The 19,834-nt window shown below is 32.7% G+C and overlaps 2 protein-coding genes across 11 annotated transcripts in view; both read left to right on the forward strand.

Moving 5' to 3' along the window:
• Positions 1-613: 613 nt before the first annotated feature.
• LOC127837315 (neurogenic locus Notch protein-like) overlaps positions 614-19,834 on the forward strand; it is a 516,941-nt gene continuing 497,720 nt past the window's right edge. Inside the window, exon 1 of the mRNA XM_052364277.1 lies at positions 614-887. The gene's annotated coding sequence lies outside the window, so the exon portion shown is untranslated. The remainder of the gene's footprint in view (positions 888-19,834) is intronic.
• The window catches only part of LOC127837312 (neurogenic locus notch homolog protein 1-like), a 141,340-nt gene continuing 127,633 nt past the window's right edge, over positions 6,128-19,834 (forward strand). For 2 of the 10 annotated variants that reach the window (XM_052364262.1, XM_052364258.1), the window contains exons 1-4: positions 6,129-6,288; positions 6,564-6,767; positions 18,633-18,824; positions 19,211-19,296. In XM_052364262.1, coding sequence (XP_052220222.1) covers positions 6,228-6,288; positions 6,564-6,767; positions 18,633-18,824; positions 19,211-19,296 — 543 coding nt within the window. In that variant the 5' untranslated portion in view covers positions 6,129-6,227. Of the gene's footprint in view, positions 6,289-6,563; positions 6,768-17,930; positions 18,084-18,632; positions 18,825-19,210; positions 19,297-19,834 lie in introns of all 10 variants that reach the window. The other 8 variants (XM_052364263.1, XM_052364264.1, XM_052364269.1 and 5 more) reach the window with 8 other exon arrangements.

Below are 19,834 nucleotides of genomic sequence, written 5' to 3' on the forward strand. Positions count from 1 at the left end.
CACAACAAAACACTTAACTTACAGCACCGGATTGACGCACTTGTACATTGCTCAAGGAATTTGACGCCGAAAAAAGACCAGACTTGAGCATTATTAATTTAGTAGTTTTGCGTCAAAAAATATACTAAATATTAAGTAAATATAATTTAAAACATTAGTATTGTCTCTCAACCAGAAAAAATTGAATTGACCGTTCCAATACGGTGATCCCGGTTTCAATGATGTTATTAATTGATACAGTTTCTGGAGTTTAATTGTTCTGATATAGTTTCTAGAGTTTTAAGGTATTCTATATTTGCAAAGACTCTCAAAAGGTATATTTTATAAATGATTTACATGCAAAAGTTAAATGTAACGATCGCGAATTTAAATGTTGAAAGTTTAGATCTAAGTCATTTTTGTTGGTTGGCACCATAGCGCCACGGCTCCGATGTTATTTCTTATGCATATAAAACAATGAGTTTTTATTTTCGATTTTGTCATATTCATGACATAATGACATAATATTGGTATATATAATTACAGCAAGTATCACAGCAATCGTTAACACGAAATGATTTATATAAAACGTGTTATTTAGTCGAATCCTTTCCCATTCGTCTGCTACTTCGATGTTTATAACATATGCAAGAATATGTGCGTTTAGACGACACCAGCCAGTACGCGCTGAAAATCATTATTTGTATGCTATTCTACGTAGTATGACTTTGTGTGGCATATCAAACTAGGCTTGTGCTTTACGCAGGTTCCGGTTGTTTTGTAATGTCGGGGATGGTATATTGTTTAAATCAGATACGGTGTTGTCACGAATAACGCCCGTGTGAAGATGATCTTGATTGTTTGCATTATGTATTGGAGTCTTGTTGCGGTGGTCTGGACTGAACGAGGTATGTTAAATTAATATTATCAAATATGCAGCTCCGTGTTTTATTTCCAATACACAATGAAATCTATACTAGCCACGTCTATTATTTTTTTAACGTTGACATTATATAGATATATTGGTAAATGTATATCCATAACTTTCAAAATCTTCAGAATCGCTACACGTATGTCAATTTTTTTTTGCATCGTTGTAATTGTTAATAGAGGCAATATAGAGCTCTTTTTCATATTTGATTACGAGATTGTCAAATGTAACTTATATCGGTATTTGTACTCCAGACTTTGGCCAACCTCCAAAGGCAAAGTAATGGGGCAGCATTTCACATTGGTGTAGATGAGGACCCAGCGTTTTACAAGGGAACGACATTTTCACACGGGCAAAAGATTCGGTACCGATGCAGGCAAGGTTTCTACACGACATCGTTCAGTGGTTCCATGACTGAATGCAAGGACGGAACCTGTACACCAGTGTACAGGTGTGTTAATTATCATTTAGGGATGATATTGCCTTGACCGCTATGCAAGCCAGACAACATAAGTAGAATATTGCGTTCGCATCGACATATAGGTATGGTTATTGTCACAGTGCTCAGTATGGCGTTTATTTTCCTAATACACAAAAGTATATTAAGTAATTGTACACGCGTGCAAACATATGAAGTGCTGCATAGTATGCCTTGATAACATCTGCAAACTAGTATGCGTAATAGTGCCCACAGTGCGGTTGAATAGGCAAATACTTGGCTATATAATTGTTGATGTCCCTATGGATATCATTTATCCAACACGACTTGCATACATGAAAAGCGTAGCAATTCGCGTGCTATCGCGTTGACTGAACACCAAAGATGTCATATACATTTACTCTAAACAGTGCACATATTCATAAAATATCCGTTTCGGCTGGTCCAGAAATACGGTAAATGAAAAATGTAGCGCACGTGCACAAGCGATGCTTAGTTTTCATGTACACATGGTGTACAAGATATGCATTAAAAGCGCGACGCCTTTAGTACCAAGTTTGCATGCACAATGTTTAAACAGAGGGGGTAATCACGCGAGAGCTGTTATTTTTCAACCGTTCATATATAAACGCTTCTCACTTTCTTGCCGATATGGCTTGAAAGTGGGCTTCAGTTTACAATTAATTAAAGTGATAAAGGGCATAAAATGGCGAAATATGCCTTTCTCGGCATCGACGTCGTCATAATGTTTGCCACGTGATAACCCCCTCTGTTTAAGGCGCAACGCATGCAGTGCTGAGTGTGTATGTACGAAAACTTAGAAAAATACTCAAAGCAATTTATGATATACACAAGTATGTCATGTTTTAGTTTGCCTCCACACTTACTTGTTAAGATAATAGAAACGGAAAAGTCGTTGTGGTTTCGTGGTTGCATAGACAACTGGGTTAGGTACAGGAAGAATAATTGCGACACTGACATATCTAAATTATCCTTAGTTTGGATAGCAAACTCATAACATGTGTATGCAAATCGTAAACGTGCTGTAGAGTATTAATAGAGTTCTGAGTTAGAAAGACAAAACTAGCTGAAATTAACAGTACAGTGGACATGCGAACAATGTGCTGTGTATGTTTATAAAGCCAAGTTTTACGAGCAATTTTTTGGAGTGCCAACATATATGTAGATTTCAATGACAATTTTTTAAGAAAAGAGGAAAACAATTCAACTGTATATGGTGTACATACGTAGAAAACTAAAAGGTTAGATAATTATCTCTCAATAAAAAATATCTCTAAGGTTGAAAACACAGCTAGGATTAATTCGTTTTGCTTGCAATACGAATATGTTCATCTGAGTTTTTGCTAAAACTAATAAATCGCAGAAATCTCAAACAAATTATATGTACTGCAGATTTGCCAAAAACATGACGAGGAAAAACATTTACACTTGCAGACGTTTCGAACGCAACACTTTTCAAACTTGATTATCTCAGTAATAATTTAAGATTTTGATTTAAAATTGAAAATGTGATTATTTGACTACATTATGTGCAAAACAACGATAAAATCATTCATGCCTGACAAATGGGAGCTTTTGCACGTGGAGTAGGTGTGGTTTCATATTTTTGTCATTTTGCACGTGGAAACGGTGCAACGCGATGTGATACTAGTTGTATTGCCATTTCATACACCAGGAAAACATAACATTAATGTAAAAATCAATATTTCTCGTATAAAATTTCAGGAGCGCAGCAGCGCTGTCGACATTTTGAAGGCTACCTTCCCCACTTGCCGAAGCATCCGATCGTCGTGGATGAATTATTTTATCGTTTGCTAGCACATACTGTAGCAAAATTATCACGTCTACGATTTTAAAGGGGCCTTTTCACGTTTTGGTTAATTGACAAAATTACAAAAAGTTGTTTCAGATTCGCAAATTTTCGTTTTTGTTATGATATTTGTGAGGAAATAGTAACAGTGAACATTTGCCATGCTCTAAAAGATCCATTATATGCATCTTTTGACGATTTGAAAACCTGACAATTATAAAACGTTGCAACGCGAAACGATTGAATAATTTGGAAAGTTCTGTTGTTGTCGTTATATTTTGGGAAACTACGAGGATTGCTTATGTAAGTAAAAAATACATCCGCTTATAGCATGAGAACGGATGGTCGAGTGCTCTAAGCGGGAGACCTTTTACTCCAGGACTCCAGGGGTCAGTGGTTCAAGTCCAGTTGCGAATTACCTTTTTTTTTATTGTATTTTCGTTTCTTTACTGGAGAGTGTTATGTCCAATGTTTAAATTTATCAATATAAAGCATTTAATGAAAAGATTCAATACATGCCAAAATCTGTGAAAAGGCCCCTTTAAATCAAAATATTTACTCATAACTGAGATAATTAAGTTTGAGAAATGCTGGGTTCGAAAAGTCACCAAGTGTAGTACAACGCTATATTATTCCAATTTAATTTCAATTTCATCATACACCAGAAAAATATAAGATTAGTTAAAAAACAATATGGCTCGTATGAATATTCATGAGCGCAATGCTGCAAGCCGGTCGGTCATTAAGACATGTAAGTAAATGTGTTTTTCGTTTCAAAATATTGTTTTACGATTTACGATTTTAAGAATTTTACGTTTTCAGTGATTTTGTTAATGTGTTATGTTTTATAGTTGATCAATTTCAATTAAATGTACATGAAGTATTATATATGTGTTGAGTTACTCTGTGTCCACATTTTAACAAAATCCGTTCTTAAATAAGGATGCTATATTTATTTGAATACGTGTTGCGTAAGACGTAAGATGTTAGTCTCCAAGTGTATATGACAGTTTTTAATTTTATAAAAGTGAATGAAATGCTATAATATTTTGCTTACCGACAAACCGTTGTCATATAAGAAAACCTATAGGTTAGTTTCAATCCTCTTCTTAAACATACGGGGAATAAAATCAGTTAAATATACCATAATACAATATAAAATAAAAGAGCAAAAGGTGTTCCGTAATACATTGCCTCAGTCCGATTTGGAATTAAATGTTGTTCTTAGACATTTTCTTACACTCGATCTCCAAAAACATATGCAAAATTGTTTAAAATAATTATGATGACGATGATTATGATAATGGTGATGATCTTGGTGATGATATTGGTGGTGATGCTTCTGCTGCTGCTGCCGGTGGTGGTGGTGGTGGTGGTGGTCGTGGTAATAGTAATAGTAATAATATAACTAGTATTAGTAATAATATAACTAGTATTAGTAATAATAATAGTACAAGTAGTAGTAGATGTTGTTTTTAAAGTAGTAGTTGTTGTTGTTTTAGCAGAAGCATCCCAACCAGTAGAAATCGAAGCAGACATACATTAAACCATAATTAATAAGAATAATACACTTTCTTTCTTCAAATAAACTTTTGAATTTTGTTGGACGAGAATCCGACAATTGCTCACAAATAACACATAAACGAGAAAAAACCTCGCCATTGTCATTCACAAATGCTTTGAATGTATTACATTGAAATCGAGTTTATCAGTTAATTGCATTAATAATAACGTTCTATTTAAAAATTGTGCAAAGAGTCAACTAAAAGAAATGTTCAACCAAACTTGTTGAATTCCATTGGTTTATGAAACTGCCAATCGAGCCCGTACCACTTAAAATGTCATTAACCGAAATTAGAAGTAAGTATTTCGCAACATAATAGTCAAAATACCACGAACTGACGCCTGGAGAAATGCACGAGACTTTTATTTCAAGGGCCGCGGTGTTCTCACCACTCATCAGGACTTGAACCTAGAAAAGAGAACACTTGAGAAGCCCGTTTTGAGAACACTTATACGAACTCGGTAAAATATATTGCGATACTTTATTAGGCCCGTCATCTAAAATATAAAATACAATGAGGAATAGTATTGTTTTTCTACAAAAGAAAAATATATGTTGCGATTCGAAATCAAAACATCACAGTTTAACAAAGTGTGAGCATGTACCACTGCAATCTACAGCTACATATACCTGTCTGGAAATTTACTTCATCTTTTTATATGTTTGGGCATAAACTGTCTTATTCAAGGCCTTACATTGCTAAATTTAAAGATATAAACTACAGTAAAGAAAACATGTTCGCCCTATCAGGGACCGACCCAGTGTTCGTTGGAATAAAATAATATCGCATAAACAGCTCACAGATTTGATATATTTAATACGATATGCATTAAACACTTTATATAATTTTCCCACATGTTTTCACAAATGCAAGCGAAATAGACAGCATCTTTAACCAAAGCCTCTTAATGATTTGATTGCTCTTGTGATTTTTATCATCTCTTCCCTTCTAAGTACGGAATAGTTTGCGCGATACGCTCTTTGACGGCCATTACTTGTTAGCCTTATGAAATAGCTTTATTACGAACAACAAAACACTTGCCGATCACCTCGGGATGTTAGCAAATTGCCACTTGACATTGATGCTGAAAAGGCCAGACCATAATTTAATTGAGGAAAAAACCCGTAAACAGGTTATCTCAAACGACAGCAAAATTGCAAAAACACTGTCAGATTTCTAGCATGTAAATAACGAGTTAAATTTATAATCACATCGTACCATTCGAGAAAAAGACATTAGGTTATTATATAGATAATACTTTTCTGCATTTGTTTAAACTCAATGCTATACAATGTCAACGTTGATACGAATTTCAAACAATGCGTGAAGAGATAAAAATCAGTTATGTGTTTGCATTGCAAATAAATATTTCTTTTGCTTGGCCTTTAAGACTAGGCATGCGTATTCGAAGGTTCTGGTTTCGGCTTTAGTGTTTTTGTGTAAATCAAAAACATTGTTGACGCGTATGGCGCCTTATTGAAGATGATCGTGACTTTTTTCATTAATTTTTGTATTCTTGTTGCTGTAGCATGGAGTAAACAAGGTACGTCGCCATACTATAATGCTTGCGCATAAGCCGCACCATGCTTTTTCTAAAGAATGTACAATGGTATCTATAACGTGAAGTTATACGTTGAAATTGAATGTTTAACAATTACAAATGTACATTCCTAGGTTGTTCAATACTCTGACTTGCTACACTCGTAGAAATCCAAATTCGTCTTATTGTAATTGTTTAATGCTTTTCATACAATTTTTTTTTATAATATTGGATCATGAAATCATCATATGAAACTGATATTGATATATGCTTTAAAGAATGCGGTCGACCCCCGCAGAGTCGTGGGGTAACATTTCACATTGGTGACTCTGCTGATCCCGCGTTTTACGACAAACTGACATTCCCGCATGGGCAACGCATTCAGTACCGATGCAGGGAAGGTTTCCACACGGCATCGTACAGATGGTTCATGATTGAATGCAACGATGGGACCTGGACAAATTTGACCTTACAATGTGAAGGTATATACAGTATAATTAAGTTACGAAATGGCCTCGACAACATAGTTAGATAGACACTCGTAGAAACATATACAGGAAAATATTGCCCTTGCATAAAAACATGCAGCGCTCCGTTTGTTAAGGCACAATTAGCACAGTATTTTGTTGGCTTAGCAAGATCGATGGTTCACATTCTCAACAATTCACAAGTATGTTCAATATCACATTTGGTAAGAAATGTAGCAGATCACTCAATGATGTAGTATTTTGATGTGTGTAGATAATTATTACGGCATATAATGCCACAATGAACACGTATATGTAGTTATAAGTCTGCATTGCACACTAAAACAAATATATATTTAAAGCTTAATAGTGTGCTGAGTATGAAGGAAAAAACAAGCTAAAATATGCATTACTTTGAACATGTCTTTGATGTCCTGTGTTTGTTTAGACAGACAAATTTGATATGGTATATTCACACCACACATAAATAAAACATGTACCATCAGGGATCATATCATATGTGTCCTCACACGGCTTATAATGAATGTGTTTCTTTCACCTTCGAAATATATAGTATTGAAATATTTGATCAACACGCAGTCTTCTTTCGACACATTCAAATCACACTTTAAGAACCGCGTCATGCGAAAATGGGTCTTATGGCACTTTTGCTAGCGTAGCTCAAGCCCAGTCTGAGCAATTGTGTAGTCTGGTTAAGAGCTGCGCTGTCCACTATAAATCACGTAAGGTTTCGTGGTCTTATTAGGTATCTCCTGACCAGACTACGAGATGCTTAAGCTGGGCTATAGCTACGCTGGTCGCATATGGCAAAATACCCATTGCCGCATAACGCGGGTCTTATAAAATCTCTTTGTATCTTTTAAATGATGTATCTAAGAACGCTACTTTTCGATAAAAAATTTAAGTCAAACTGTGTTAGATATAGAAAACTGGCAAATTTAGGTAGCCTATTCAGACTTTCAAGAACGATTTGTTAACCGAATGACCGAGTACGACAACATTTGTAGTTAGATAATGCAAAGATTTCAGTCTTTTTATAACACTTTCCGTAGTTGTTTCCCTCATCTTGAAAGCAATGCTGTTTTACCGTTTAACGATAGTCCGTTATTTCTTCCTCGGACGATTAATTGACGGAGTACCGAGTCAAAATACGAGACGCTGGTTTTAATAGTAATATAAGTATTATTTAAACATATATTCGGCACAATATTATCGAAAATGATCAACAAGCGTTTTGTTGTAGTTATCTGTTGAGTTTAAGCGAATATGGATAAATTATTTCCGATTATCACGATTTTCTCAATTAACAGCGCATTATTTATCATCATGATACAATAATCAAATGGAATGTATATGTCTATTAAACAACTTTGTTCTTTAAATATTTTGTATGCTTTACATAATGAAATAATGGTTCTATTGATCGCTTGGTAAATGGTATTGTATTTGTCCGTTTGTCTCCGTTGATCTGATAAGGACTAGGCTATTATTAAGGTTGCTAAATAATAGCCTCAGCTGCTGAGCTCATTTACAGGTCCGCCGCGTCTTCGCGAATGCATCTATTGGCTGACTTGTCCCTGTGACCTTTAAAGAGAGCTGTGCTACGCGGTCGTAACGTAACACGCATTGGACTATTGTCATAATTCAACAATGTTATGTAAAGTATACTCTTTCGCGCCGCGAATTCATTCTCTGCGCTTATGCCGCTTGAGTGTGATTTGGTGAAACGTAGTACCATGCACACCGTTTTTTTTTAAAAACCACTATCAACATTAGTTGTTTTTGCGAAAAACTACTAACCGAGACAACGGTGCCTCGTGATACTTTGCCTTTTTTATGGTCTGGTACTTAATGTCGTTCATAGATATCGTCTTTAATTCAAACAACAAGGGCATTTTTAAGGAGTAAAATAATAATGATCTGGGTGCTTCTGATGCTGCTGTTGATGATGATGGCGATCATAATTATGTTGAGAATCTTGCTCAAGATGGTGATGATGATGATGGTGATGGTGCTGTAGTTGATGCTGATAATGATGATGATAATGATGATGATGAGGAGGAGGATTATGATGATGATGATGATGATGATGATAATGATGATGGTGATGATGATGATGATGATGATGATGATGATGATGATGATGATGATGATGATGATGATGATGATGATGATGATGATGATGATGATGATGATGATGATGATGAAAATGAAGATGCTGCTGCTGGAGCTTCTGCTACTGCTGCTGATAATGATGATGATGATGCCTAATAGCCTATGATGATGATATGGATGATGATGATGATGATGATGATAGCGATGAAGATGATGAAGATTATAATAATGCTGCTGCTGCTGATAATATTTATGATGATGATATTTATGATGATGATGATGATGATGATGATGATGATGGTGATGATGATGATGATGATGATGATGATGATGATTATGATGATGATGATGATGATGATGATGATGATGATGATGATGATGATGATGATGATGATTATGATGATTATGATGATAATGATGATGATAATAATAATGATGATGATGATAATGATGATGATGATGATGATTATGATGATGATGATGATGATGATGATGATGATGATGATGATGATGATGATGATGATGATGATGATGATGATGATGATGATGATGATGATGATGATGATGATGATGATGATGATGATGATGATGATGATGAATGATGATGATGATGATGATGATGATGATGATGATGATGATGATGATGATGATGATGATGATGATGATGATGATGATGATGACGATGATGATTTTGAACTTCGAATAAGGCACGTATAAATATTTGAAATGTGAATGGAAGATATGCGCAGAACAAAACAACAACCGTAATCTTTTATTTTTTTAATTCAATATCATACATACAATGTAAACATATATATGATCATACAACATAGTGATTGTACAAAGAGGAATAGTTATGAAAAATGATGAGTTGTATAAAGTCGAAAGAAAGCATACTGGACTTGTGTGTTCTGTTGTATATTCACAATGATCTTGTCAGATTGAAAAATATAAAAAAAAAATATAAAAAAAAATAAACAAAACTATTTTAGAGAGATAAACTAACATTAGAGTGAAATGTATATAAGTGGACAAAACATTATGAGAATTGAATCCGATTCCATTTTTGTTCAAAGATTTGTAATGTATCATTACTGAGGGCTATTTCTTTTTCAATCTGGATTTTTAGTTTAAGACTGTGGAAAAAAACAATTAAAATTTGGTACTTGTTTTTTGTACTTCATGTTTAAGATAAAATATTTCATCAATATAACCATAAAATTCACAATATTATTACAGTCTATTGATTGCAATGAGTTAATTCCGAAACTTACATTTAAGAAAGATAGTTTAACGTTTAGTTGGTGTTGTTCAAGAAAAGATATTAATTGATTCCAAATAGACTGGATGTGTTTGCACTCCCAAAAAAGATGTTCTATAGTTTCAATGATTTCACTGCAGAAGTCACACAGATTTGAGTTAGATAATTTGCATTTAAAGAGATATTTATTTGTAGCTATAATTCTATGGATGTATTTGTATTGAAAATTTCTCAGTGTGCTTTCAATAGTTGCTTTATATGGCATGGTAAATATGTGTTTCCAATTAAGTTCATTTTCTCCAAAAAGGACTTGCCATTTATTTTGGATTTTGGAGTTTTCTGTAGGGTTTTTAATTTGTAGTGTGTAAAATATTTTATTTGTTTTGTTTTTTCTTCCAAGTTTGTTTTCTACAAATGTTGTTTGAGTACATGGTGTATTATTTGTATTGATTTCAGATTTAATATGTATAGGTATGCTTTTGATTAGTGTGTAGTATTTCAGAAAATTATTTGAAGGTATTCCATATATGTAACATATATTATCAAAAGAGTAGAAATCCTTAATTCTGTAGTCATATAATGGTCGACATATTTAATGCTTCGTTCAAACCAGTCTTTATAGAAAAACGTCTTATTGTTTGAAGTTATGTCTTTATTGTTCCATAAAATTGTTTTACTGCTGGTTTGGGTTTCTAAGTTATGAGTGACATCACTCCACGCTGATAGAACATCAGACAGAAATATGTTTTCGTTTGCAATTTCATGTAAGATAGTATTGCTGATGTTACATTCAAAGAGTAAGGAGTCACCATATTTTTTTAGGATTTTCTGGTAGAATAATTTCCATTTACTCGTATTGGTATTATCTAGGTATCGTTTAACCCAGCTGCATTTGATTGCATTCAAGAATGAGTCAATGTTCGTTAATTGGATACCTCCATTTTCTACAGATTGAATTAACTGAGTTCTTTTTATTTTATCAGGCTTACCGTCCCATATGAAATTAAATATTGCTGATTTTATATCGTTAATAACATCATTTGGTGGATTTGGGAGAACTGTTAATACATATATTAATTTAGGAAGTGCAAACGTTTTCAATACTGTGTTTTTTCCAATTAGTGTAAGTTTACGATGATGCCATGATTTTAAGCAGTTTTTAAAATTCTGTAATTTAGGTAGTATGTTTTTAAGAACTGTATCCTTTTCATTATTTGTGAATGTAATTCCTAACGTTGTGGCTTCATCGGATGTCCAATTAAATTTCATTTCTTTTTTATATTGAACATTACTTTGTTTTAATTTACCCCGATGTCATTCCGTAAAGGGTTAGCGACTCTATTAGGTTATGGAAAGAATCGTAATTGTTATTTAAAAAATAAGTTGCATCGTCAGCAAATAGGGATTGTTTGATTTCTTCGTCAGGTTCTAGTGATATGCCTTTTATGTGTTTATTTGATTGGATGTGATGTGATAGGTACTCGATGCAAATAATAAATAGCGATGATGAGAGTGGACATCCTTGTCGAAACCCTTGTTCGATATTAAAACTGTTTGAAAAGAAGCCATTGTTAATGATTATACTGTTAATATCGGTATAGAATAGTTTGACCCATTGAATGAGACTTTCACCAAAGTTCATATTTTCTAAGCAAGAGAACATAAATGAGTGATCAAGCGAATCGAATGCCTTTTCAAAGTCTGCAAAGAATATTAGACCAGGAGTATTTGAATTGTTGAAATAGTTTATGCATTCTTGGATAAGACGAACGTTTTCACCAATGTAACGTCCTTTTATGAAACCAGATTGAGATGTTGAAATGATTGATGGTAATTTTTTTTTTTTATTCTGTTTGCTATACTTTTAGTTGCAATTTTATAATCATTGTTTAGTAAACTTATCGGGCGCCAGTTTGATAAGGATTCTAAGTTTTTTCCCGGTTTTGGAATAAGTGATATAATACCTTGTTTTTGTAGCGTAGTTAAGTTTTCGTTTTTAAATGAATAGTTAAGTGAATTAATTAGATGTGTTTTAATATCATTCCAGAATATTTTATAAAATTCGATTGTGATGCCATCAGATCCTGGGCTTTTGTTATTTTGCATTTCTTTTAGGGCTAATCCACATTCATATTCATTAAGCATTCCGTCGCACAGTTGTTGTTCCTCCTGGTTTAAAGCGTGATGTGTATTTTTAAAAAGAGTGTTATTTTCAACATTTTTTCGTTTATAGAGGGTTTCGAAAAATAATCGTTGTTCTTCTAGTATTTGAGTTCTGTTTGTTATATCTTTGCCATTGACTACTAATTTGTGTACAGTTTTTTGTTCACTTCTACGTTTTTCAATGTTTGCGAAATATTTTGTATTTTTTTCATTGTGTTCAACATGCTGTGCACGCGCTCTTAGTATTATTCCATTGAGATGTGTATGATAGGTTCCATCTAATATTTGTTTTTTTAATGTTATTTCATTTTCAATGTCGGTGGTATCATTTGTGTTTGTTTGATGCAATTGTTTTTCAAGTGTTTCAATGGTTTTGATGGTTTCAGTTTCAAGTTTGTGTGTTTCTTTTTGTTTAAATGATGTGTATCTAATTGTTGTGTTACGTATATTTCCTTTAATTACTTCCCATAAGGTGTTTGGGTTTGCATCTTTATTATTTTGAACTGTATTTAATATTTCCTGTTTTATTTGTGTTTGATATTGTGTATCTAATAAGATGCTGTTGTTAATTTTAAAGTATCCTGGGCCTCTTTCAGGTTGTATATTGTGCAGTTTAAGTTCAACTAGAGAGTGGTCAGTCATAAATCCTGGTTTTATGTTACATGTGTCAATAATGTTGCAAAGAGATTCAGATATTAAAAAATAGTCTAATCTACAAAATATTGTTGGTTTTGTTTTTGAGTGCCAGGTGAATTTGCTTTCGTTTGGGTATACTGTACGCCAGATATCTATCATATTGTAGTTTTCAATTATGTTATTTAAAATGTTTCTATTTTTAGTATGAGTATAAAGGTTTCCATTCTTTTTATCTATTAATGGGTTCAGGACAGTATTGAAATCACCACCGATTATAATATTTTTATCTTGGTTATTAATTATAAAGGATTGTAATGTTTCGTAAAAAGTGGAATCGTCTATGTTAGGGCCGTAGACGTTGATAAATGTTATTTGTGTTTCGTGTATTTTGATATCTATACTTGCTTGTCTGCCAATTATTATTTCGTTAAAGTTATCGACTGTGATCCCTATATTATTTTATATCAGAAAGGCAATGCCTTGTTTATTAGTATATTGTCCACTGAGATATATGTCTCCGTCCCATTCATCTTTTAAGTTTTGTGCTAAAGTATGTGTCAAGTGACTTTCTTGTAATAGGCATATACTATAAATTTTTTCGTCTAACCATTTGAAGATTTTTATGCGTTTGTCTTTATTGTTTAGCCCTTTTGCATTTAAAGTACATAATTTAATCATTTAAAGAGGTGTATGGAGATGTACATGATAAGTTGTGTGTCCAGTTGGTTTCTATTTTAAGACATAAGATGTGTATACATACAAAGAAAAAATAGAAAACAAAAATTAGGGATTCAAAAAACAGAAATTTCTATAGAAATGAAGAAGTAAAAAGAAATATCACAAAAGTGAGAAGAAAAAACAAAAAGGGAGATAAACACATAGCTCTTGCTTTATAGATGTTAGAAAATTGTTGGAAAGGTAGTCTTATTTCAGGTAGATACAGAGAGGTGAGTTCGAGTGATGGTAAATAATAAGTGTATATCGTAAATAAAGATATGTGCAATCAAATTTACAAAGAAAATAAACAACAACAACACAAACAAAAAGCTATACAAAAAGGCAATTAAACACTACTTGCACAGGTATATATGATATGTATATAGTTTACAATAGTTACATGGTTACATTGTTGACTTTTTTTGTTTGTTTTTTTGTTCAAGGTGGGTATTCTTAAAAAGAGAGGTTGCGTACTTAAAACAATTTTTTGGATAAGATACGTCTGCCCATACAAATATGGCAGCAACATTAAATATTTTGTTTTCTTAAGATAACTATAAAACAGTATTTAATATCAGTATAACTGCTCTGTCTTGCTTGCTATTCAAAATATACTATATCATTTAATAAGGTGATGTCCTAAAGCGTTAAAAAGTATCCAACTGCAACTACCGTACATATATAGACATAGAGATATGTAGACATATGCTCATTACAAATGTAGCAGTTGAATTAAATGTATATTTGATGTTCCTAAGATAAGTATATAATTACATTTAATATGAATATAACTGCTCTGTCTTGCTTGCTAGTTAAATATATTTTATAATTTAACTAGGCGATTTCCAAAAGTGTTAAATAGTATAAAAAGGCAAATACCGAACATGTATAGACATAGGCATAAACGCCAAATTTTACATGCATTTTTTATGAGCTGCTGTTAGTATGATACAACATATACAGTAATGCTTACACATTTCCTACTTTGCACACGAACAATAGAAATGACATTAATTGCAAAAAAATAGTTTACAGAGTTGATCTATCAATTAATTACAATTTTGCTTTTTGTATAATAATTATATAATTATTTTACAATCATATGTATTCTTATTTGTAACTGTCTAACATAGTATGCTTTTATACATTAATAATAATTCATATGTGTTGTAATTTATGTTCATTATTTACGGTATTGTCAACAACAAATTATTTTTTTTATATGTTTTTATTTGAAGGTTGATAAAAATTGCTTATTTAACACGTATGGCATATCTAAGTATGTAATTATACAGAGCGATCAATAGTCTTCCAAAAGAAGCCGAATAATATGAATTCGTTTGCAATTATTCAATTTACCAGCAATGTCACTTGATATCAGAGTAAAAAGAGTTTAATCAGTTCATCTTTTCGATTTAATATCACGTGTTAGAGAAAAAAACTCTATTATGATAAAAGCAATGTAAATAGAGTGACACATATTTGCTTCCCTTTTATTTTAGATTTAATGATTTATTTGTCCAGTGTGCGTCTTTGCATGTACTGTTAATGTTTTTAACAGTTTAAACACAATAGTTGTCCTTATATTATATAAGGACTCCTGTCAAGGATAGTGGTAACACATGATTTATTGGATTTATCTCTTACCTTCGAAATCTAAAAGGGCAAGAGATAAATACATGTACATCGTTTTTGAGTATTTGACTGCATTACAAAAATGTAAATACGTATTTATTTACAATACATTTGGTAAAAAAATTTAATACTCTTTGGGTACACCTTGTTTATAATAGTACATATATATATAGATAATACATGGTGCATAGATGTAACACAATCAATGGTGTGTTAAATTTAAGAATGTTGTCAAACATATGCACCGATATATAACATGCATTTAACTTGCTTGCTTTGCATTGTGTACACATGCTTACGTAAATTGTAAATACACTGTATTGTATTGTGCATTTGTAGTCATGGTGTGTCTGAATAGCCACTAATCCCTTGAATAACCACTAATCATTCGTCTTCATTGCACCTTGATAATGGACAGCAGTTAATTATAGTATACTTCCCAAAGTAGAAACGTTTGTAAATGTTATGTTTATGACCATGGTAGACTAAGCCAATAATTAAACTCCTTATAAAGGACCCTGTGGATGCTTCCGTTCCGGTTTTTGTAGAAAAGTTTTCCGCTTCTACTCCATACTGATTCTACAGTGTCTTTTTTCTTCAAGCGGATTGAGTTGAAAACTGTTTGGTTCAACTGTGTTAGGTGTTCGCTTGCTTAAATTTTAACTTGTTTGAGTTGCTTGCTCATTTTAAGGTTCATGTAGAGGCTTCATTTTGAAAAATGTGGGACCCCTAGCATTGAACTCAAATTTGACTAAAGGAAGAGTGCCACATTGATAATGTATACATATATGCTTTAATGGATGTTTTTCCTTCAAACTGCTACCAATTTTGTACATCAACGTATCATAACATCCACAAAATCAATCAAAAAACAAAGAGATTTTAACACTAAAATATACATTATTTTCAAAAATCTGAATCATGTTTATTCCACGTATTTCGGCGGAAAATTATATAACTAGTGAATGATATCGACATTGACGAGGGCAAGTTACGCTTAAATAGTAAAAAAAGTTTGCATATCTAGAAATATCAAAACTCGAACACATGTCATTTCATCACCATGGGGGCAGCCATTTTTAAATTAATAAAATAGAAAGAAACATGCTAAAAACTCACTCATCGCCTAATTGACATTCCATACGGTTGACAATGACAAATGCATTGGATTGTAATCTTTCCGTTGATGTTTGCAAACTGCACGATCAGACCTCATAAACACTCAAAAGAATAACTATGTAAGAAGCATTTCACCAATGTTTACAATCGTTGTCGAATCACACGACATATATTATTGCGCATAAAATAGTACGCTTACAGACTGACAGAAAGATCTAGATTACTCCATTCAATTCATCACGGTATACTATTCTATTGATAATATATAATAATACATCGCTTTAACAATCTAAAAGTAGTAATAATTCTTTTAAACGGAGTTTTTAATAACGAAAGTGAAAACAACGGAAGTTGGTTGGATATTCTGTGAGATGCACTTCGGCTCCAGAAAAACAATACAAATTAACTAAAAAGACGTGTGGGGGACAATTTTCAGCTGGAAACTATTTCAAATAGGGTAAGTGATGATATCTCTACGCGGTCATTTCTGTTATTTAGTGCGATCTCTTGCTGATTAATGTTAATAGTTGTTTTACAAGTTGCCACCAAACTGTCAAAATAAGCATGTGTTATCTCAGGTATGTGTATACACATACCCGGTTTTCTCACCACTGCACGTGGTTTCGACCGATTTGTTTTGCACGTTTTTCTACGGATCACAGCGATGGCCACGCTTTCAAATGGGTAGAAGGAATCGAAATATAAAATCAATCGTTTTGCCAATTTCTTTATATTCCTTAACAATTTTATATGTCGTCTGCAATCTATTTCAGTTTGAGATGGTTTAAAATTTGCAATTTGGTTGAGAGGTTAATAACAAAATTGTTAAGCCTTTGAAATAGAATTGTGACTCTTATTATCCACCATACCTGGATTGTTAGAAAGTAGTTACGTTTTAGTTATTTTTAGAACTATGTTTAGGATATTTATCCAAAAAAGGCAGTTTAATAAAAACTCATTTGTTGTTTTATGACAATAATTTTCTGTGAAATGTTGCTAACTTGACCTTGTATATGTATATAGCTTTGTATTTATTCAACTTAAGGTAGTGCATATCATTCCTAACTTTAGATTGAGATTTTGTAAATTAGTGTAAAAAAGTATTGGTTTTAAACCAAAATACGAATAAAGCACACAAATATTGAATGTCAAAAATGTGTTTATGTTATTCTATCCGTCTTTAGCTTTAAAATGATATATAGTTTGACCATATTGTACCACATTCAATGAAGAAAAACCAAAGCGAAGTTTTAATGAATTTTATCCCCCCCATGAACCTTAAGAATTTGTATTTTCTTAGATCTAGAAATGAATTTTATAACAGCTGGTCTGCTTACAACCGTAATCTTGTATCTTTTATCGGTTGTATATAACTGATTATCTCCCACCAACCACATCATCGTCGTATATCATTTTATAAAGATATTTCTTGTTTACAAGAACTTTCCAAGAAGCATGCATTGAAACATGATCCTGATACGCGATTACAATTCTCGGCAATTTCTGATAAGCCCAGCGGATATTATGATGCAGTCTAAACTGAACACGAACCCGAAGAAAATATTCTGATTAGAGATTCTTAAGAGAAGTGAATGTATTAGACATGTCGATTTACTTTCTCGTTTTGATAATTGGAAGTGTGTCTGTTAAAGCGACTGCAAAGGGTAAGCTAATTATTTTTAACTGAGTTTTTATAGCAAATATAACATTAGTATACGTCTTTTTTGATCAGATAATAACAAGTTAAAATTTATTAGAATGGACATGTACCTTATATTAAATTTCATTTCCTTATGTTGTGAAACTGATGTATATCGGTGTTGTGTATTTTATATTGCTAAGGCAGTTGACTTCTTCAAGCTACTTTATTGTTTACAATATAAAACTTTAAAGTCAACATCCAGTTGGATGAGGTGGCACCTATCTTTCATGCAGTAAAACAGAATCTACAACATTACGAACTTCCTCTATTAATGTATTACAACGTAGCATATGTGTATATGTTTAACCGTGTTGTTTACTGCTATAAATTTTGAATAGTCGGCATGCCTAATCTGATTCATGCAGTTCAAATAAAGCTAAAATATTAAAGACTTTCTCTTTCCATGTACTAGTATATCAAATTTGTATATATGTATATGTTTTATAATATTGTTTACTAATATAAACCTTAAATCGCCGGTATGACTAACCCAACAATCATATGTGCACAGTTCTGGTTAAGACCCATCAAGGTCAAACGAGGCAACCACAGCCATGTCAATCAATTGCAAATGGAAGGATTATAGACGATACGGTGGTATGTAATGACGGCTTCAGTCTGCATGTAGAGAGGCGACAATGCACATGCAACCGTGTTGACGGATCTTTGAAATGTAATGATGTCACAATGGCTTGCAAACAAGGTACACACATTGATCCGAAAAGATTGCAGAGACATGTATGACCTTTCCGAATATAACTCGCAATGTATTATTTACTATGACAAGATGATATAAAGAGTAGAGCTACTTTTTTGAATGCGGATCAATTATAATTGATTGAAAAAACAAAGTTAAAATTGCAGTATGTTGTTACTTAATTTTATGAAAAGGTGCATGAATATCTAATTTCATACGCAAAACAATCCGCGTCAAATATATTTTTCGAATACATTTTGTTGAATATTACTTTCACATATTAACACGCGGAATGTTCGGCTGCGCACGCGCAGTAGAAATCTCATGATGGTACGTATCACATTTTTGTTTTCATAAATGTTCATTGGTACTGCATTGGTTTTATTTTCCAGAGCAAAATAAATGCGTTGTTCCGGAAAGCCCGGGCTACACATACATGTCTCTTGACGGAGGTCGCGAGTTACGGAAGGGTGCGACTGTGAGAAATATTTTAAATATTTTAATCTAAACTTTTATTTTATAAACTCCACGAGAATATTACAAGGACTAGAACAAATGAGTATGTAAAATTGAGTACTAGCACCATGAAGCCGATGCATCTGTTTAAATTTTATGATCTATACACCGGAACAAGAACAGAAATAAGGCGACAAACGTACAATTATTTGAAACAATGGAAACGTCGCTGATCGTACTCAATGATACAGTCACTATTTTAGAAATACTACGAGTAGATCATAGTATGGTGTCGAATAATCCAGACATTTAAACTTCCGACCGCAATTATTTCTTTTCTAACACGGTTTTCAGCTTATTTGTTGTCATCAGGTGTCTTTTCAATACAAAGGAATATGTCATACGAAGCTTCGTCCATAATCGTTAGCTCCGACTGTTCCATGGATAAGTGTACCCTCATTTCTTATTGTACGTGTACAGTCTCTAACATCGGAAAAAAAGTAAATCAATATATAGATGTACTGTAAATATATTCGTCGTAAGCAAAAACAAAATCAACT

Source organism: Dreissena polymorpha, chromosome 7 (genome assembly GCF_020536995.1).
Source record: "Dreissena polymorpha isolate Duluth1 chromosome 7, UMN_Dpol_1.0, whole genome shotgun sequence".
Classification (NCBI taxonomy): Eukaryota; Metazoa; Mollusca; class Bivalvia; order Myida; family Dreissenidae; genus Dreissena; species Dreissena polymorpha.